General features: G+C 40.6%; 1 protein-coding gene across 2 annotated transcripts; it reads left to right on the top strand.

The window, feature by feature from the left end:
- Window positions 1-19,905, top strand: shoc2 (SHOC2 leucine rich repeat scaffold protein). Of its 2 annotated transcripts, none has more exons than XM_038713955.1 (9): window positions 1-100; window positions 4,334-5,391; window positions 8,218-8,355; window positions 8,514-8,644; window positions 9,315-9,503; window positions 10,377-10,499; window positions 13,113-13,250; window positions 13,960-14,077; window positions 15,203-19,905. In XM_038713955.1, exons 2-9 carry the CDS (start codon window positions 4,689-4,691, stop codon window positions 15,409-15,411), a joined length of 1,749 nt encoding a protein of 582 aa, XP_038569883.1. In that variant the 5' UTR covers window positions 1-100; window positions 4,334-4,688; the 3' UTR covers window positions 15,412-19,905. The 2 variants fall into 2 exon arrangements, with proteins under 2 accessions (XP_038569883.1, XP_038569884.1); XM_038713956.1 differs by lacking the exon at window positions 1-100 and adding an exon at window positions 368-501.
- Window positions 19,906-21,563: the final 1,658 nt, after the last annotated feature.

Raw genomic sequence — 21,563 nt, 5'->3', positions numbered from 1 at the left:
GCGTATGACGCAGTTTGGTGGCAACGGAGGGAGGGGAGCAGAGCAGCAGTGTAGGAATAGAGGAGGAAGCAGCGAGGATGGCGGAGTCACACCTCTGAAGGTAAAACAGTTATATTATCACATTAACAGTGGACGTTTCACCCCACACAACACAGTTACGCATCACTCCACATATAAAACACTCGTCAGTCTCTTGTTGTGGCGTGTATAGCGTTAACATGTCATTTTGCGGTGGTGAGTACGAACGCACTCTTTTGTTCAGCTTCGGAATGGCCGCTGTTTTTCAGTGTTTTCCTTTTTTCCTCTCGACTAATATTCAATACGGGGACGGCGCTTGGATGCTGTGTTACAGTTAGTCCGCACCTTGTGTGCCTTCAGTGGCCGCTCTGCTGGGATATCCGCTGCCCTCCCCCCGGCTGTTCTCTCTGGGTGTCTGCTGCACGACTGCGCTCAGCTGGCTGCTGCAGAGGTTTCCCCTCGGTCGGACTCACGGAGGAATGGGTCGGTCCGACAGCCGCTCTGCTCGGGCCTACACACACACACACACACACACACAGTTAACGTTACCTCTGCTTCACATAAAGCTAGCAGCTGAATGTGAGTATATGTCAGGAGAAACGTCGACACCATTCGCGCCGTCTAATACACGCACCAGCAGACCCTCATTTTATTATTTAATCTGTGATGTTACTATTCCTCCTTTCACTCAAGAGGATCGCTCGCTAAAACAGTGCTAGCTGGTGGGCTAACTTGCTCGCTAGCTGATGATAGCAAGTTAGCAGCAGCCTGGCATAACTGACGTTTGCTATAGACGTTTAGCTTAGCTGCTTTTATTTCCTGCCTTGTTGTCAGACGTTTTGTAGGCTTTTCCAGTGTATTTTTTCTCCTTTTTGAAGATCTGTCGCTAGAGATGTGTATTGTAGCTGTGTTGTAAGGCTGGCTTTAGCTAACATTAGGGATTTTCAGCCTCCGTGAGTTGGCTAACGACAATTAGTTAGCTTGTTGATGTTAGGTTAACAGTCCAAATGTAACGCATTTTTACTGTCCGCGCCAAGGGATGACTGTCACACCAACGATCACACAGAGGCACACACCCTGGTATGATATCCCTAGGTGTTAATATTATGTAAATTCATCAACGTTAATCCCGAACGGCGACTTGACTTCCCGACCTGGTACCGTTTTGTCGGTAATCTGTTTTAAAGGATTTGTCATTGGAACACGTAACGTTAGCCATCTAGCTAGCCGTGTCCTATGGAATAGCTGATAGCTGCCACCTCACCCCTGTTTTGCTCCCACCTCCCCATTACATATAACGTTAACTACTCAAACTGTCAGGCTATTTATTGGACTTGGGTGGTAGCATAACGTTACTGTCAACACAGGAGAAGGGTTTTTAGATATTTCCTGACTCCGTAGTGCGTTTTGCCATATCGTAGCACTTCAGTTTGCTTTACACGCGTGATTTATTGTATGCTCTGATTAGCTGACATTGATGCATTTCTTTATTTGATCAAAGTGCATAAACAAGAACTGTTGACAGTTTTGCTAAGGCCTAAATGCACTGGCATTATCAGATGGGCCCAAGATATCCTTAATGGAAACTTCATTAGTCTATATGAGGGTTGCAAGTGCCATGAAGTCCAAGTGTGTTTATGGTGGTATTGGGTTAGTGTTGATGGAAATGCATTAGCTTTTCAACGAAGCTGTAGTTGAACCTCACTTCATCTACTTAATGAGTAGTCCTAACTTCATGGAAGTCACAAAGTGCTTACAAGTTTTTTCACAGATGGATCACTTTCCTGCTGAATTTACATCCAGTGATTTTGGCAAACTAGCCACCACCTGTATAGGCCAGTGTAAAGGCTGTAACAACAGATACAGAGCATCCATTAATATTGCAGTTTTCTGATCACAACACATTTAATTGTATGGCCACCAAGTGATTCTGTCGTTTTGGATACTGCTAAGGGTTGTAGCTGTTTTTCATTATTTTCTCGTCTTCTTTTCCATCTTTTGAAGTCAGAGTTTTAGTCATCTGAATGCTGTGCTGTTTTGCAGAAACCTCTGCATACATTTGAAAGATGCAACTAAGAGTATGTTTGGTTTGGTCAATATTTTTGTTTCATGACATTCATTACATGAATGACAGTATTGATATGATCAGTTGGATGTTAAACTTTTATTCTTGTCCCATTCAGTTTTTACACTGATAACGTTTACATGCAGTTTGTTATAAACAGAATGATGTACCAGGGCAGGGACATAGTGAGTACAAGTTACAACCATAAAAGGAAGTTGCTTGCACAGTTTAGTTTAGATGGCCCCAGCAATTGGTCTGGCCTGGCTGTTCTCATTATATGTTAATCATTATTTTGCACACAGGTATGCCCACCAATGTTAGATGTTCACCCCTTTGTTTATGACAGGCTGAAAGAGCAGTGGATACCTTTCTTTTTTATTTATTTATTTACAGAACACACTGTCAAGCATTCTGTCATGCAAGGGGTGCTGCTATTGACCCAACGTTTCTTTTACCCAAAAGGTCATATGACCTGTTGTTGTGGGGGCTTCGTGCTTTGAAGGCCGCTTCTAAAGATTACTCTCAGCAGTCCTAACCTTTTCACTTAGCTCTGATCCTGAGCCAAACCAGTCTCTCTTTTTGCCACGGCTTAGCTTGTAGTGCAGGAAAGCTTTACACAGCCACAGAGGTACAGCAGTTACAGAGACTAAACAGAGACAGGCCGCCAGAGACATTCTGGCTCAGTTTGTTATGTAAAAATCCAAAGGGTTGTCTGTAATGTCTGGATGTCTTTGAGACGTAAATATTCAATGTGATTGTTGCATTACAGACTTCATAGGGGATGTCTAAATAGCTGAATGCATGTTTAGGTGGGGCTGTAGGCTTACAGTAATGTCAATACCCATGGGGCGATGTTTGTTTAGTAGGAGTAAGTTTGTGTGAGGTATTGCTTAGTACTTTCAGCAGATTTCTGTGGTATGACACAACACACTCAATAATACCACATTTCAAATGGTACTGACAACCCACCAAACCTGTTGAAGTGTCTCATGTATAAGGTAGTTTTTAGTATTATGCATAATATCTATGGATAGAGGATTGTCAGTGTGGAGTTGGACAAGCCCTCTTGTAGGCTGTTTTTCTTTTCGGCATGAAAAAGTTTTCAACGACAGCAGTTCTTTAAAGGGTGTGGTTCACCTGCAAAATGTGAAATTGCTTGCTGCGGCAGGTTGTCAGTCTGAAGAATTTCAAACTGCTGATTGGAGTTGGATTTCACTCACTAATCGTAAAAAATGTGTGCTATCATTTTTTTTTAACAGAGTGAAGCAGGGAAGTTTTGAATGCTGCCCGCCTGAGCAAACACCGGATCGGAAATTACTTGGCTTAACGTAGCCAGTACTGTTCATCAAACAATGTTTAGATTCCGATTCCGATCCTGTGGACGAGCTTGTTAAGTCCCTTGTTATGATGATGGTAGATGGTCATGCTCATTGTCACTAGGTCACGTTATTCATATAATATTTCTGGCAGTGTCAAATCTATGCATTATAGATGCCACCTAAATAACAAAGACACAGGTGAATGTTTCCAAGACGATATGCATTCGATCTAGCAAAAAAAAATCAAATATTAACTAATCACCATCAAGTGCCCAAAACAAGGAGGAGGCTGGCACACTGTAAAAATATTTGTGCGGTTAACTGTTTACTACAAACACATTAAATGACATCATTGTCACAAAAAATCTCATCAATCTGAAGTTCGCGAATTTAAAGAAATCACAAATTACTTCCATTTGCTTAGTTGGTCAGATTGGTCCGAGTATGATGGCATTGGAGACCAAAATCAAAACATCTAGTTTATATAGGATTCAATATTTTCATACATTTCATTTTATTTTATTTTTCTTGTTTATTTAAGGGAATCGGTATGGATGGCTTATTCCTTTACTATCAAATTCCTCATCACTTTCAGTGGAAGTGGAAGCATATTCTGATCTGTGTTTGCCACTAGAAGTCTTATGTTTACTGTAAATTGTGGTGAGCAGTGTAGGAAACACAACATATTTTGGATGCAGGACATCCAGATGAAAATTAGTTTCGTTCCTTGTGTTCTTTTCGGCTCATCAGATCATTTTATTTCTTTCTGTAATTTGTGTCTAATACTATAGAAACAAGTGACAAATACAAAGACCAGAAACCTTTTCAGTAAGGCCACTCAACTGTTAAAATTCAAAATGATTACAATGTTTGGAAAGTGTCAAATGAAATTGTAAATGTGAACAAAACTAATTCTTCTTTTTCCCAACAGCAACACTTCAATGGATTAAAAACCTTGATGACCTTTGCAGCCTGAAAGAACTTGTATCCAAAGGTCCTGGGATTGTATGCAGTTCAGACACTTGAGCATGTGGCCCGTGGGTGCCACAATCCAGCTACTTCAAAGGATTTTTTCTCCCATGGCATTTTAACAAATTATCAAAAGTATCCAAAAAAAACTTTGGATCACAAGTCCTTTATTTCAAGGACAATCATAAATGTGTCCTGCACAGGGATGTTTTCTTTAAAAGCCTCCTTGGTTGTCTGTGTCCCTTTTTTCCCGAATAAGTAACCCGACAAGAGACTCCCATGAGCAACTCCGGAGGAGGAGACACGTTTACGTCAACATGAGTAGTACTTTAGGCAAAGAAAAAGATTCGAAAGAAAAGGACCCCAAAGGTGGTCCAGCGGGGAAAGAAAGGGAAAAGGAGGCCAAGGCTCTAGCCAGCTTAGTCAAAGATGGTGGCAAAGAAACAAAGACCAAAGGGAAAGATGCCAAAGAAGGAAAGAAGGACACCAGCAGCTCAACACCAGGTGTTGCCTTCTCTGTTGACAATACAATAAAGCGGCCAAACCCGGCACCAGGTACACGCAAGAAGTCCAGCAATGCCGAGGTGATCAAAGAGCTCAACAAGTGCCGAGAGGAAAACTCAATGAGACTGGACTTATCTAAACGGTCCATTCACATGCTGCCCACCTCGATTAAGGAGTTGACGCAGCTGGCTGAACTCTACTTATACAGCAACAAGCTGCAGAGTCTGCCAGCGGAGGTAGGTTGCCTATCAGGCCTGGTCACTTTGGCCCTGAGCGAGAACTCCCTGACTAGTTTGCCTGACTCCCTGGACTCCCTTAAGAAGCTTCGAATGCTCGACCTCCGGCACAACAAGCTGAGAGAGATACCTGCTGTTGTCTACCGGCTGACGTCTCTGACCACGCTGTACCTGCGGTTCAACCGTATCACAACAGTGGAGAAGGAAATCCGAAACCTATCCAAGCTCACTATGCTCAGCATTCGTGAGAACAAGATTAAACAGCTGCCTGCAGAGATAGGTGAGCAAATCCTTTGTATAAAGACAGGACCCTTTCCTCAAATTTAGACAGGGAAAGAAGCCAACCTTTTTGCCTAGTGGCCACAGTAAATCATAAAATTGTGGAAAGTATTAGTAGTTTCTATTGGGGTTGTAGCATTTAGCTAAGGTTAAATTTCCATTCAGAGAGCAGGTCATCTTGTGTGCGTATTAGGGCTGAAACGATTCAAGTTTTCACCCCATTGATTTAAAAAAAAATCAATTAATAAATACTTAGTATAATCCATATAACTATACAGCCCAGTGTTTCGCACAGACATTTATTATTGTCGCACATTGCGCTTACGCTATGAACATGACGTGATTATAATGGATCTGTTTGCAAAGTGGAGAAAGAGAAAGAACATGGCAAGGGACAAAGCAGAAAGTGTCCAAAGTATGGGATTATTTCAAGCTAAAGAAAACAACAAACCTGTAATGTTACCATACGTCCATCGTAAAACGGAAATCATGTCGCCTTGGCAACAGCACGACGGCACCTGAACAAAAAGCAGCCGGTGTTCTGCCAGCTGACCACAGACAAGGTAACAGTAACTTTCAGAGGTGTGGACTCGAGTCACATGACGTGGACTCGAGTCAGACTCGAGTCACAAAAATGATGACTTTAGACTCGACTTGACAAAATCAAAGAAGACTTGCGACTCGACTTTGACTTGAACAGCAATGACTCATGACTTCACTTTGCCTTTTGACTCGAGCTGACTTGACACTCCCCATGCCCGAATATAAATTATGATATAAAAAACTGCGCAGCGCATCAACATAGCGCCATGCTCAATTAGACTGGAGCGTGTGGCTTCCTCCAGCAAGAGGGAACATTCACCGACCGTCCGAAATGCACCCGGCCATTCTGCGATCTCCTGTTCCTGGCCCTGTACGCCCCAGCGACCCATTCCCTCTCCAGTACCTACACTGGGTTGTGTAGTAGGCCTACTACCAGCCCGCTGTGAACGGTTCGTGATTGTTCCCTCTGGCTGGAGGAATTTTACGCATAGGCTAATCCATGCACAACAGCTGGGGCCCTGACGGAGCACCACGCAATTTTCTGAATTCCTCCACTAAGAAAGGTCAGGTCGAAACAGTTTTAGAGAGACTGCTGCAGCTGTTGCATGAAGCTGCTTCCACCAATTATAAAAAAAAGTTAATTAAGATAAAACGATAATGGGGCCGGGGCCGGGTGTTTTGTTTTATAAATCCAGCGCACCCCTTTCCTTTACAGCTGAGGCTCTCGTCCCTCCCTAAGTGGTGTGTTCAGTGTTGGTTTACCTGATCGGTTCTTGTAAAATATCCACTGTGTCTGCGTCTTCTAACGTCATAGCGATTTATAGTTTTCTCACTGCTGGTTTCTGTCACTGCATCTCCCGTCACCTGCTCTGCTCTCGTCCGTGTACACACACACACACACAATCACACACACACAATCACACACACACACACGACCCATCCGTCACCCAAAGCTGTCAACTTGGGGGGAAACTGTGCTGCTGTCATCCTCTTGCACACTAGATGCTGCTTAAAGTTAATAATGTTGGATTATTGTTTTTTATTTTATGGGCTATTTGGGATTTTTGAGTAATGCATATATTGTACCCTAGTTTTTAAAAAGAAAGTATGACATTTCAATATTTATTGTTTCCTAAGGCAAAGGTAATCCTGTTAAATAATTATGATCTCAATATTGACCAAAATAATTAGAACATGAACATTTATTTAATTCATGAAATTATAGAACATTTGTTGTGTGAAACTGCACCTCTGCCTTCTTTCTGTACAGGCTAATGCTTCATTCAATACATTGTTTTATTTTTAACTTGGAAAAAACTTTTGAAATTATTTTTAGATTTGGTGAAGAGCGCATTAAGACTTGTTTAGGACTCGAAAACTCAATGATTAAGACTTGGACTTGACTTGGACTTGTTGGTCCTTGACTTGAAATTCATGATCGGTCTGGTACTCGACTTGGGACTTGAGTGCTAAGACTATAGACTTGACTCGGTGACTATAGACTTGACTAGACGATGACTTGGTCCCACCTCTGGTAACTTTAGCATTTAACTGAAATCATGATTGATTGTTGAGTTGAAGGCTAGCCAAAGTAAGCCGCAGTACTCGGATGAAAATGTGCACACGTGTGTTTGTTTTTCTCCTTTTTGGGCCGTGGGTTGTAACCTCACAGTCATGAGTTAACTGGGTGTCGGGAAGCTGCACCTTTTTACTCACCTCCAGTTCTTTCTGTAACTCAGACAATCCCTGCTACCTGCATGTAGCAGGTAATCCATCCTTTCACCCATAGTCTTTGTCTTTATAACTGTCATGTTTATAATAACAAACAGCTGTTTTGTGTACAGGATCGCTCATAACTTGACAAAACGTTTGGAGACCAGCGTTGGGTGACACAGCTGCTGTCAGCTCCTGTAGTGTGTGCGTGACCCCCTGTCACCGATCAGTCACATAGTGTGAACGCCACACCGCCGCCACCAAGCAAAAGTACTTCTTATACGAAGCATCGATGAATCGTTAAAATAATCTATAGAAGCTTTGAATACTAAAATCATCGTTAGCTGCAGCCCTAGTGCGCATAATGTATCTTGTGTGTCTTAATTTTACTGTAAAATAGAGATCTGGCTATAAAACTTGGTAAATTGTCCTGGGCTTTGCACCAATGCCCTTCTGATTCTTTAAGGAGGGAATGAGATAAATGAGTGGGTGTCTTCAGTGGTTGGGTTACTTAATGCACTTTCATTTTGAGTTAGCTAAATATCAGAATTGTGTGTGCATCTTTCTGCAGGGGAGCTATGCAACCTCATAACTCTGGATGTTGCCCATAACCAGCTGGAACACCTACCGAAGGAGATTGGGAATTGCACACAGATAACCAACCTTGACTTGCAGCACAATGAGCTCCTGGACCTCCCAGAGACTATAGGTAATTTAAGCATTAGGACTCAAAAGCAAAGTTTATTATGTCTTTGTTAATATTCAATATATGCTTTTTGTTTTATTTTACCAGTTGGCGATTTCATACATTTTGTAAAGGTGCAAAAACAAGTTTAATTTAGATGTGTTTTTCTTTTGTTGTTTTAGGCAATCTGGCTAGCATAAATCGCTTAGGTCTGAGATACAACCGATTGTCAGCCATCCCCAGGTCACTAGCCAGATGTCGAGAACTGGAGGAGCTAAACCTTGAAAACAACAACATTTCAGTGTTGCCAGAGGTAAGTTTATTGCCAAGTATTTTTACACATACAAGGAATATGCTTTGGTGACTTGAAGCAATAAGACCGTATAAAATTGACTGGATAATTTCAGTTACGGTAACAGTAAATTCATAATTTAGCCTCAAGCCCTCTGTATCTATTAGCGTTGTAGTACTCGAGACCAGTCTTAAGACCACTTTTTGAAGGTCTTGGTCTCGTCTCGGACTCGACCACATTTGTACTCAGTCTTTTCTCGGTCTCAGACGTTGAGACGTTTTATTTCAACATCCTGACTTTGATTGGATGTAAAACGTATTGCTTTAAATGCAACCAATAACCCTAATTAAAAATGTGTTGTTACTGTTAATGACTGTCCCCCCTACCTGTGATGGTAAGCATGGAAGAGGAGTGTTGAAAAAAAAAACGCTTACGTTGATTTCAGTGTTTGTATGTGGGTGTTTTAGGGAAAGTGGATCTTTCAGATCAGTTTGAGAAGTACCTATGATCTCGTTCCACATTTTATTGTGTCATGTAATGTGGGGAACTGGTCTTGGTCTTGACTCTGTCTCGCCCTCCCTCGGTCTTCGTCTTAACTTGGTCTCGGTTTGGGCGGTTTTGACTACAACACTAGTAGCTATGCTCTAAAATGAATACATGTCATTCATTCATTAATACTGTGGTTGACCAGGGCCTACTGTCGAGTTTGGTCAACCTGACCAGTCTAACACTGGCAAGGAACTGCTTCCAGTCGTATCCTGTGGGTGGACCATCCCAGTTCTCCACCATCTACTCCCTCAACATGGAGCACAACCGCATCAACAAGATCCCCTTTGGTATCTTCTCCAGGGCCAAAGTTTTAAGCAAGCTTAACATGAAGGTATGTATGTATGTATGTTTTCTGTGTGAGATAAACTGTAAGAAAAATTCTAACCAATGTGGAAATGATCATATCTACCATCTTAATTTAGTCTCGTTCATTAATAGGCCTGTTTAACAGACATTTTGACTTGTCACAATAGGAAAAGCACAGGTGTTACTAAAAACAGAAGCAATGACAATGTTCTATTCAAGTGTCCTAACAAACCGTGACTGTGATGCCGAATGCACAATACTAGGAACCTGAAGCTGAAGCAGCTTAATGGAAATCACAGCTGGGTATATACACATAAAAAGAACAAGGTCCATAGATGCATCTTTCATTATTTTAAAGAAGCTAAGTATCTATTCTTGAAGGTGAGCTGAATGTCCTTCATAGTGAGAAGTAGTAGTGAAGGAAATCCTGAAATAAAATCTTGAATTTACAGGGAGCACACAGGTAGCTGCATATCCTGGTGTTTGTTAAATGCCAGTGTGTCACTTTAGTTCACGTATTTCCTCATATTTATGTCAACTGTTGTTCAGAACTAAGGCGGTCGGAACGACACTCCTGTTGATTGTTTGTATTGGCCTTAAGCCAGGCATGCACAGGCATTAAACATCCTTAACTTGTTACTTGGTGTATGGCCGTACTGCATTAAGGGTGGGAATCTCTAGGCACCTCATGATTCGATTCTGATTCATAGGGTTTCCCCAACCCCATACTGGATGCAGTTTGGATTTAAATCGTCACAAACATTTTATCTGGTCGACAGGTAACAGAGCTGGCATAGTGCTCTCGTCTACTTGGCCTATTCAACAGCACTGTCCTTGTGTTGGCCCTCTGAATGGTCGCTTATTTTGCTAATGAAGGTGTGATTTTTGTCTTCCTTAGGACAACCAGTTAACGTCTCTGCCACTGGACTTTGGCACATGGACTAGCATGGTCGAGCTTAACCTTGCCACCAATCAGCTGACAAAGATCCCAGAGGACGTCTGCGGTTTAGTCTCTCTGGAGGTGAGTAGCTCACCTGGTAGATCGTGCACCACGTGTCCTTACCACAGTGTAGGGGTGGGAATCTGTAGGCACCTCACAATTCCACTCGATTATAATTCAGAGGTCTGCGATGCGATTATAAAACGATTATAGATGCATCTTTTTTTCTATTTGATTTCTGGATAATTACTATGCCATTAATTTGAACATTAATATCTAAAAAAAAATCTCGTGCTTAGCTTAAAAGGACCAACTTGCTAATTTACTTAAACTGAAATATTATTTAACTAGTATATAAGGATGTACAGTATATGTACAGGACAGAGCTGTAAAGCACTTTGACTTGTACCTGATGTTCTCAACCACGGACAAGTAAGTAGTAATGACCTACAGCTAACATTAACGTTTACTTTGTTTCTGATTTAGCTGGCGTTACATAGCAGCCAAAACACGTGCTGTCTAGCAGAGATGTTAGCTAGTGCTAACAACCTTCGCTTTCCAGCTGTTGTGAAATGACACACTTTAATTAACTGTCGCACTGTGAACTACACTGGATGTTTACTGCCAGACTGACAACTTTCTGCTAATATTTCTGCTAATATTTCTAATAACCAACTTTCACCGTCACTTTCTGCCACACACTCTCTCATACGCTCGCCCACTCATTCGCCACACACACAGAGCATTTTGCAGAGAAACACAGAGAGAGATGTTATCTGCTATTACGTTAACAGTCACGCAGGAAATGTTACACTATGGAGCAAGAGTGAATGCACGAGTACAGGTTTCACTCGCTAACGTTAGTTTCGTTTTCGACCCACATGCAGCGCACTCGAAAACTGAATCACAGCGACTTTATGAAACGTACTGCTGATGGAGAAAGTCAGCAGAGACCCATACAGGGAGAGAGACACAAAGAGGCGGAGCAAGCCGGCATGTTTGCAGTGAGAGACCAGAGGTGCGGGCTAGGTGTGTGTAAGCGTGGGGAGAAGAGAAGAGGAGCAGATTAAAGTAGTAAATAAACACAAAACTAAGGTGGAAAACTACCTACAATAACTTACTGTCAATACAAATACGATATACACTACTACTGAGCCCACCCCCCCACCAGCCGCCGACACCGGCACAGTTGCACTGTTTTAGGTTAATTAATGGTAAAGGCTCCGCTACACCAAGTGTTTCTGTTGCACGGAACAAAACTGTTGCAACTTGCACAAAACAAAGTTACACGAGTGGTACACCAGCTGAAAGGGCCGTGCTTATCAGAGACATGGAGGCTACTACTATACACTGGCTAAACTATGGCAGAGGGACCAAACTGTGAAGCTTTATTTTCACCAAAGAAACTGCTGAACTCGGCAGTGTGGGAGAATTTCGGGTACACCAAGACTGACCAGGGCGTTATTTAGGAGGTGACTGATAACCTGTTCAAAAACTTGCAGTTAAAAGGTTGCTGCTAAAGGAGCGCTGCAGTACCCGCGGTATCACCACCCAGCTTTGCACGCCCAAGTAAAGGTAATGCATAATAACTGAGTTAAATAAACTTGTCACTTAACAATCGATGCCATAGCGGTGAGAGTCGAGCTTTCAGTGCAACGCAAACAAACAAAGCAGGTGTAACCTTTCCGACGCACTACAACAACAGGACCGCTGCCATATGAGGCCCATTATTGTCAATGGCTTGTGCGATGCTACGGCGGTTTGTTGCTGCGTCGAGTAACATGCACCTCACGGTGAGCTCGTGCGCACGCCGCTGTCAAAGTAGTTGAACTTTTGCGCTGAACCCAGCTTCCAAAATCTTCTTTTCTCAAAGGGCCTTTGTGGAAGAACGTAGTCCTCCTTCAGTCACTGAACATTTAACGTTACATCCTGTTGCCTCCTTCTGTCTGTGTTGAGAAAATATTGCCAGGTGTAAAACAATAACATAACAACAGGAGCTGATAGACCTACAGGACTATACCAATAAACTGCATTTCAGTTATTAATAACACTGCATGAGCGATGTGTCAATTTCTTTCCATCATTTTCACTCAAACTTATACGTATGAATGAGAGTTGATGACAAAACAGTTCAGTTTATTCCCCTCCTTAATAACAATTTCTCCTGGGGGAAAATAATAATATCTCATATTAATAATACTTACATATTATATAAATCTAATTGTTTATGTAATTAAATATTAAAAATCAGGACGTCAGACACAGAAGGGCATAGAGAATCCGGTCGATTTTCAAAATAAAACACCTTTTCCAGACACCCTATCGTACATCAACAATAAACACCATTAAAACAGTCGAGACAATTTAACTATGTAGCTACTTAACAATAGTAGAAGCACAAAAATCAAGGACAACTGAACAAGTAAGCAAAATCTGAACAAGTCAACAACGTGTAGGCTACACGCTCAGCTGCTGAAACACTTAAGTGTGAGTTGACGCTGGACAAAACTACGGCACATCTGCTGCCTCTGTCCGTTCGGCTGCTCCATTATCCCACACGTTTCCTCTATATTTCGAGAATGATGTGATGATTCTTTGTCAGGGGTGATTGCATGTGTAATCATGCCAGACTGTTACATTAAATCCGATTGTTATTGTGGAAAAAAAAACCATTATTGTCTTCACTCCTCACAGGTGTTAATATTGTCAAATAATCTTCTCAAGAAGTTGCCACATGGTATTGGGAATTTGAGAAAGCTACGGGAGCTCGACTTGGAGGAAAACAAGTTGGAATGTCTACCTAATGAAATTGCTTATCTTAAAGACTTACAGGTACGTTTTCCAGAAATGCAGTTCTCTTATTTATACCCGAGGCTCTTTGTTATTGTTGGTTTACAGAAGTTTGTCGTATCTGGTTTGTATCTGTGCAATGGGAAACGGCAATTATTAGAAATACAGGAACATGTTCCATAATGGTTTTATCCACCTTTTGTTCTCACTTCCTCAATCGTAGCAGCTGTTTTTACTTTTAAAGGCATTTGAAAGGCAGTCCGTGGCTTAGGAGGCTTGTAAGTGGATTTCAAAAATAGACTTTAGCAACTCCTGTGGTAGGATAATAAAAGACACTGCAGCAGATGGCGATGCATTCCTTTAAAGTTGCTGTAAATAAATGTGGATTTTAATAACGGTGTGCTTTAATAAGTCTACTAATTAGAACAAGGAACTAATGAGAACCAGAGCCAAATCCTTTGTTATAAACAAATTATTTCAGTTTTAAGGAACAGGTTAGTAGACATGCTTTTAGCCATAATATGTAGCTAATCATCCACAGTTAGTCTCTTTTAGGAACAGACAGTGATATTGGATATAACTGGGTGATAAATGGTTAGATTGTATTGACAACCAAGAAGGATATTTTTATTTCCACATTAATGTTTGGTAACTTAATCTAAGGAGCCATTTTGATTGGGAAATGCAATTCTCATTTCAGCAAACCCATAGGGCACATAATAAACTTCCTGCGCTCCTGTTCTCTCATTAGAAATTGGTGCTGACAAATAATCAGCTGAGTACGTTACCCAGAGGCATCGGCCACCTCACCAACCTGACTCACCTTGGTTTGGGGGAGAACCTGCTGCAGCACCTTCCAGAGGAGATTGGTATGTATTCCCCTCAAACCTCCAACTTCTGAAATCAGTAACATGCTCCGTTAATCTGTTCAGGGATGTTTATAAACATGTACGTAGTCTTATAGTTAAGAGCACAAGTTGACTAACCTCGAATATCTACTATCATTTATTTTTATTTGTGCTATCAACAATATTGGAAGAGCTGGTTCCCCTTTTTGAATATCTCCTTTTACAAATGAGTTCTGTGTAACGTTGTTTTCTTGATAAAAGCCAAACTTAACCGTAAGGATTTAAGAGCTTAACAGTCCACAGTACGTCCCACCTCTGACCCTTCCTCCGAGTGATTGGTCCAACATGGCTAGGCTGGTTACTGCTGAGGTTAAGCTTGAGGCCCCAGATTAAATCGGATGGAGAAAGGAACTAAAGGAGGTTGTATTTTTAGATTATTCAGAGGAACAACTATAGTATGACAGTGTAAAATGTATAAACATTATCACTCATAGTTTGTCATGTTAAAAAAAAAAAAAAAGAGGAAAGGAAGGAAGACCATACCCAGTTTCTTCATCATCGCTTCGGGGCCATTAGTGATTTCCTGTGAGCTGGTGTCTTGGTTTGGCTTTTTATTTTGTATCGGTGCAACAATACATGTGCTGGGATTTAAATTAAAGGGCCACTAGAGTGTTTTTAACCATATCATGTCTTTTCAGGAGTGGTACATATAATTGAGACAGCAGTACAATATCATTAGAGCTTAAAACATTAGTACATCGACAGAGAACTTATCAGCTGTTTTGAACATTCATTAACCAAAATACCAAACATTTCTTTGTCATGCATGATAGTAAATTGAATACCTTTTTGGTTTTTGAACTTATGATCCCATAAACCAAGAACCATGGGGACATCACCTTGGATTTTAGAAATTGTGCTAGGCATTCCTGCATCTTTTTGACATTTCATAGAATAAAAATTGCAGAATAATAAAAATAATTGTTACTTGCAACCCTGTGTAACACGATTCAGTAAGTAAAACAAAAATCACATTTCATGGACACGTATTGCTCGGAGGCTGTTGATTTCCGTTGCTGTTTCCCTGGATGATGGCATCAGCTACAGTGCGTACCTCAGCTAACAGTAAGTGATGTCTGTCCTCAGGTACACTGGAGAACTTGGAGGAACTGTACCTCAACGACAACCCCAACCTGCACAGCCTCCCGTTCGAGCTGGCCCTCTGCAGCAAGCTGTCCATCATGAGCATCGAGAACTGTCCCCTCAGCCACCTGCCGCCCCAGATTGTCGCGGGAGGCCCCTCCTTCATCATCCAGTTCCTCAAGATGCAGGGACCATACCGTGCCATGGTCTGAGCCAAGAGCAGCTCTATTCCAGTCCAACTTGACTCCAAATCCTCCACTTGCTCTGCACTTTCTCGCTTGCCTGCCCCCCCCCCCACGTGTATCATACACTGTAAAGAAAACAGACTCGCCACAATCAGTGTCATGGGGCAAATACAAGGAAGAGGAAGAAACAACGGAACTCCAGAGTTTATCACAACCATTTTGGACCCCAGCCACCCCCGCTCATTTTTCATTCTGAATCATACAAGAGGAAAATGTTTCCATCTCTTTGCCAAAACTGAAGATATATAAAATTATATATATTGAGTAACTGTGAGCTAAGTGGCAAGTCTTTTAACCATATAAACCGTGCTCCCATTGCCAATATATTTACAGTAATTACAAGCATCTATTACGTGAGCAAGGATACAATTGTATGCAAAAACAAACAAAAACAGTCTTTGGAACTTCACACTGCTGCTGCCGTAACTTTGTCATTTTCTTTTGATACTCCCTTTTTTTTTTTATATATATACATCACCTTCACTCAAGATAACTTATGTTAATTGCTTCTTGACCACAGAGAACAAAGGTCTAATGATGGTGTGTTTATAATTTATTTCATTATAATTTTTATTAACCTTTTTTAATGTTTTGTTTGTTTTTTAAACTGTGCCTATGTTTAGAGTGATCCAGCGGTTCATTTCTAAACGCAATTGTCCGTGAGAATACAAAGAGATAAATTATTTCAATAATCCTTCTTTTATTACTGCCTTTTTCTTCTTTTTTTTTTTTTTTACTTTTGTTTTTTCCCTTTTTTTTTTTACTGTTCCTTTTGCTGTTGGATTAATCTGTTAAAGCAAGTGGTATCAGTAAAAGTCAGGTGATTTGAGATCTTTTTAACAAATAGCAGCAGTAGTTAAACATTAAGCTGGAAATGTATAACATATGAGAAATGCCAATCATACATGCTTGGTGGGGGGGGCAAGTTAGGACTTTTCTCCAAAACGGGTGGTGCTGTGACCCCCGCCTGTGACAAAAAGGTAAAAAGTCAAACATGCATAGGTGATGGGATAAATGATGGGAGATCTTGGGAGGCTTTATAAATGTATACAAGTCCTGGTTGTTGCCTTGAGTGCAATTTTTAGTTTTGTTTACTTATTGGAGGTTATCTTCAGTGTTGGGCTGCATCGCTGTAGTTCAACTGATCATTGACCAACATATCAAGCGTTTTTAAAAACACAGTCTCTGGAGCAAGTGGTAAGTGCAGGGACAAGAGTTTGATAATAAAACATTGACAGGTAACGCTTCCTTTTTTTGTTAATATCCTTACATTATCTGTAGTTTTTTTTTGTTTGTTTGTTTGTTTTACAAGGTCTCGTACGAATCTTACTTACGTGGTGGAAAATGTTCCCTTTATTAGATTTATAATGTAACTTTATTTAGAAAATATCGTCTTTTGTCCCACACTGTCCCAGCTATGCTGCTGCTCTTATGCACTTTTTTAAAACACATTCGGAATCCTCTATATTAAGAAAAAAACAACACACAGTAGCCTCTCATTGGTTATTTCCAATGGGGGCATTTTGTCTCATAAGTATCAAGTATTTTATCTGTTTCACAAACGGTTTATTGTGTAAATTTCTATCTGTTAAATATAAATGTTGAGTTTATTAGGCTCAGAATATACTAGTAACTTTCTTTGGGGAAGTTTTATCCTGTCAATCTCAAAAGGAACTTGCTCTGTTAAACTGTAAAAGGCTCTGAGTGGCTATAAGATGTTTTAAGATTCCCACATCCTGCTTTCTCAATTGCAAGCGTAAAATGGCTTATTGCAGTTCAGATCAGGATTGTTTATTTTATATCAATTTACATTGAGTGTTTTCTTTTTTCTAAATGATGAAATGTGTTAGCATTATTTCAAGTGACTATATATTAAAAATCCCAACTAAAGGTAATCACACCAAACTTTTTTTTTAATTTTTACTTTTGAAAATGTGTTGCATCCCAGCCCTATATTCAATCATGATTCTGTTTCTTATTGAAATGTGTGGGTCTGCTTTTTTGCAGCAGCTTGGTGTGTTTTAAGTGGGCTGTGGTTCGGGCTTCTACACAGGGAGGCCTGAGTGATGAGCACCACTGTTCACCTCGGGGTGGGGCCGGGTCGGGGTAACGATTTACCACTGCTTCTAATTTACCAGCACAACCTGCTGCTGCTTTCTGAGGACTGAAACAAATGCTGTTCATGACAGGGGGGGGGCAGAGAGGGCAGGAGCCGGGATGCGATTCACTCCCAACACTGATACAGACTTCACTCGAAAACCTGACGAGGGACAAATCCACTGACCTTTTTGATTTGGCGTCAGGCCCGGTGGTTTTCTCACAGATCAAATCGTTTGGACACAACGATGAGACAACATAACAAGGTGCATATTTGAGCTTAACGCAGTTACAGTACAAGACTGTCGGAAAAGACAAAAAAAAATGTAAAAAGGGCTTTCTGTGTTCACGCTCAACACACCGGAGGCATTGCATTCCTGGTTTTATATAAAAGCTTTGGAAGTTTCTTTTTTTTGTGTGTGTATTTACTTTTAGCTGTAACAATTGTGTGAAAAATGCCTTCAACGAGTACTCAAATGTGAGATGTGCATTAGGTATGCAGCGAGAGTGCTGTGACCCATTTTTACATTCAGTCTCTGTTTTTACTTTTTTCATGTGCCATTTTGCAACGTTGAGAATGCCAGTGTATGAAGACAAAGAGGATGATGGGAGGCGGGGCAGGAACTGAACTGGGCTGATGGACCGGAGAGCATTTATCAGATCCTGGAATGTAGTTTTAATGTGCTGTGGAGGAGATGGAGATCACCGACTGGGCCTGTCAGTTAAAGGTGTGACTCATTGGATTAAAATGACGACGATGTATTGCGTACTGGTGCATTCAAAATAATTGGAGTATAGCTGGCATTTATTTTTCTATTGTCTATGATTTTAGGCCATGGAGAGCATCGCAGAATCAAGAGTCATTTCGCTTGTTTTTCTTTTCTGGATCACACAATTTGTCTTTTTTCTTGCCTGGTTATTTTGTACAGGAAACAAGCATGTTGAACACATATTTGACATGATTTCTGGGTCAGAATCAGGCGTTTTTGCATAGAGGACTTTGATTTAGTGGCTATTTGGTGTATCTGCAAATGCTCCCTTTTTGTATATTGCAAAGGGTATCGAAGCATTGTGTGGCAATGCTTATCCTACTTAATCTACATTGACAAGCAGCCTTAATGGTCTTTTTTTATGTGTTTGTTTGGCTATTCCTTGTGTCTATGGCCACTGACTGTACTTGATGAAAAGCAACTGGTCGTTACAGTGTAAATTTGGGTCTAGTTTATTTGTCTTATTTTTCCTTTTACTCTGTACAGTAATCTGACGTTACGGTAGTCTCAGTATTACAAAATTTGTAATGTGATGAGAGTTTTACAAAAAGACAAGAGTGCAATGGAAGATAATGCCATTATGCTACCAAGTGGATGTGCATTAGCTTGCATCTCACTTGTCTTTGGCATTAAATGGGAATTCCACCAAAACGGACTTGACTTGCATTTTTATTCTGCAGAGGCGGAGCTTTTCCAGCTGAAACTACCAAGATGTTTGTGTTTTTGAAAATTTATGTGGGATCTACTTTTATTAGGCTGAGATTGTTGAAAATTGAATAGACTTTTTTTTTTTAAACCACATCTATTTCAAGATTCTGCAGTTTCACACAGGAAGGAAAAATACTTTGTTTTCAGAAAAGGCACAAACACGACTTGCACTTTGTAGATAGTTCAGGTTGATGTTGAAGGATTAAACAGTCAAATTTGGTGGAACGGCCCTTTTAATGAAAACCTGAAACCCTGACCCCCCACCCCGCTCTAGTTTCTCCAAACATTTACTTGACTGCCTTATGCGCACCAAGCAAAACCTTTATGACCGTTTGATTTAATCAACAAAGACAGATAATCACTTTTCTTTTCTTTCGTTAATGTCAGTAAAGGGATTTGTGTCCACGGATTGAACCGATGTAGAAAGCAAAGGTTTTGGGTCAGTTGTCTGACTGAATGAGCAGATGCAGACATGACTACCTCTATGTGAGTCTTCATTGCTAACCACAGTGACCAAGATCCAGTCTGAGGTGTTTCCACCTGTGTACATATAAAGCCGCGTGTTTGCAGGAGGAACTTGGATTTGGACCAGCAATTTAGCACCAATTAGTTATAGTAAGCATCTTTCTGTTGTTTTACTTTTGGTTATATGCCTTTACTAAGTATTATTTGGCAAGTGGAAAAGAGGAAAAATACATTGATCTGTGTGCTTTGTTGTAAATGACGAACTTAATGAATGCCGGCCCCGTTATAAGACAGTTATCCTGAAGCCAACAAGTTGCAAAGTGCTACTTTGCAAATGAGTGAAAATGACCATGTTTGGTGATGTTCTGTATGTACATACATCTTTTTAACTGTAATAAACCGATAAATATTTACAAATTTATGATGTTTTTTATGTGTATATTTCAGGGTTGCTGAAACACTAAACAGGTTTTGTGTTGTTGGAATTTGTCAGGTGATTTGCGTTGCCTCTCATCTTTTCATGCCTCCTAAAAAACTTTTCTTGTCCACACTTCCATTAAGATGGACAAAACAGCTTGGAAACACTGATAGTTGATTTCTAAAGGGATTTAACGAATAATTTCTTAATGTAAACCGAACACACAGGAGCTATTCACGCTTTCAGAGTACAGCTTTAATCAATGTTTGTCTTTTGTAAAATATTCTGACATTCACAGACAAAATATGTATAAAAATATGTCAAAGATTTTTTATTAAAAAATACTAAAAAAAGAAACATAGAAGGGGGAAATGAAGCCTCCAAATGTAACAATGAATAAGTATAAAAACTAAATCAGGGCGCAGTGACAAAATAACCACAACATTACAGAAGCTAAATGTCAAAACATACCTCAAAAATATTGTGTTGTTTAAAATCAATAAATATATGTGAATTTATCAACTTGATGTATGAGTGGGGCATGCAGCTGTGAATCTAGCAGCAGAGTGACATCTTTCGAACTTGTTTAGAAAGGCCACTGACCAGTGTCAGAGCTGAACCTGTTCGTCTCTACAGTTGCTTATGGAAATATTGTGATTTATTATTTTCCTGTTCAGTTACAAAAATATACAGAGAATAAACTTGCAAACACAGAATCACATGTAGAAGTCAGCATACTGGCCCTCTCCTGTTTGAATTTCTCACATTTAAATATAGACAACTTTTGTCATATAACCACAGCCACGTGTTCTTTTGTCATACCGCCTATGCTATATTACAGAATATGTAATGAAAATGAAAACTGGTACAAAGGGCCAGTAGACCACACATATTCTTTCCTGTCTGGCTGTTATTTCAGTGGCCTGAGCTGCGAGTCTCTGCTCCAGTGCAACACCTCCCCCTGCCGATGAGTTAAAGTCTTCACTTCTTCATCAGTGAATGTTGAAGCTGCCTGGATTCTTCTAATACTGAGACCTCTGCCCGCCATGGAGTTTGATGATGACTATTATAACCATACCATTTGAGAGTCAGTTCTGTCATCATATTGTCTATTTTAACCGAAGTGTGTGCAGCGATCAATATCCCCATCTGTTCGTCCTCGCTCTTGCGAGGCTCTTGCCTGTAAAAATAAAAGTAGGTGACTTAAAATAGAAAAACCTGAGCGCACTGACCTCCGATTTCTCATCATCCTAAGTTGTTATATCTCTGTATACCACTAGCCCCTCTGTGTCGTCATCCTGAGAGAGGAGAGGCTCTTGCAGGAGACGACAGGTGTCACTGTATCACCAGACAGGCGTCTCGTGCATCGTCATTTTTTTTGCCAGCCTGCCAAGACGGGATTATTAGGCCGATATGAGATCTGTGTGTGTGAGATTGCTGCCTCACAGGTGGGCACTTTGAATATTGATTCAATCCCAGTTAAAAGCCTTTCACACGTTTCTCAGATACTTCTGCATGTCAGATATCTCAGTGGGTAATCATAACAGGGCTAATGAATAGGCTATTATTGAATATTTTATGCAAAGTGTACATTTATGCCAATTACAGATTTTGAAAGTCCATATCTTCTCAGTGGGGGAGAACAGGGTCAGTAGACACAC

Source organism: Micropterus salmoides, unplaced genomic scaffold, assembly GCF_014851395.1.
Source record: "Micropterus salmoides isolate LMB-PRFRI ecotype aquatic unplaced genomic scaffold, ASM1485139v1 Ms_hic_scaffold_12, whole genome shotgun sequence".
In the NCBI taxonomy this organism is placed as follows: Eukaryota; Metazoa; Chordata; class Actinopteri; order Centrarchiformes; family Centrarchidae; genus Micropterus; species Micropterus salmoides.
The sequence above is the reverse complement of the archived record's forward strand: the minus strand, read 5'-3'. Positions and strand labels throughout refer to the sequence as shown.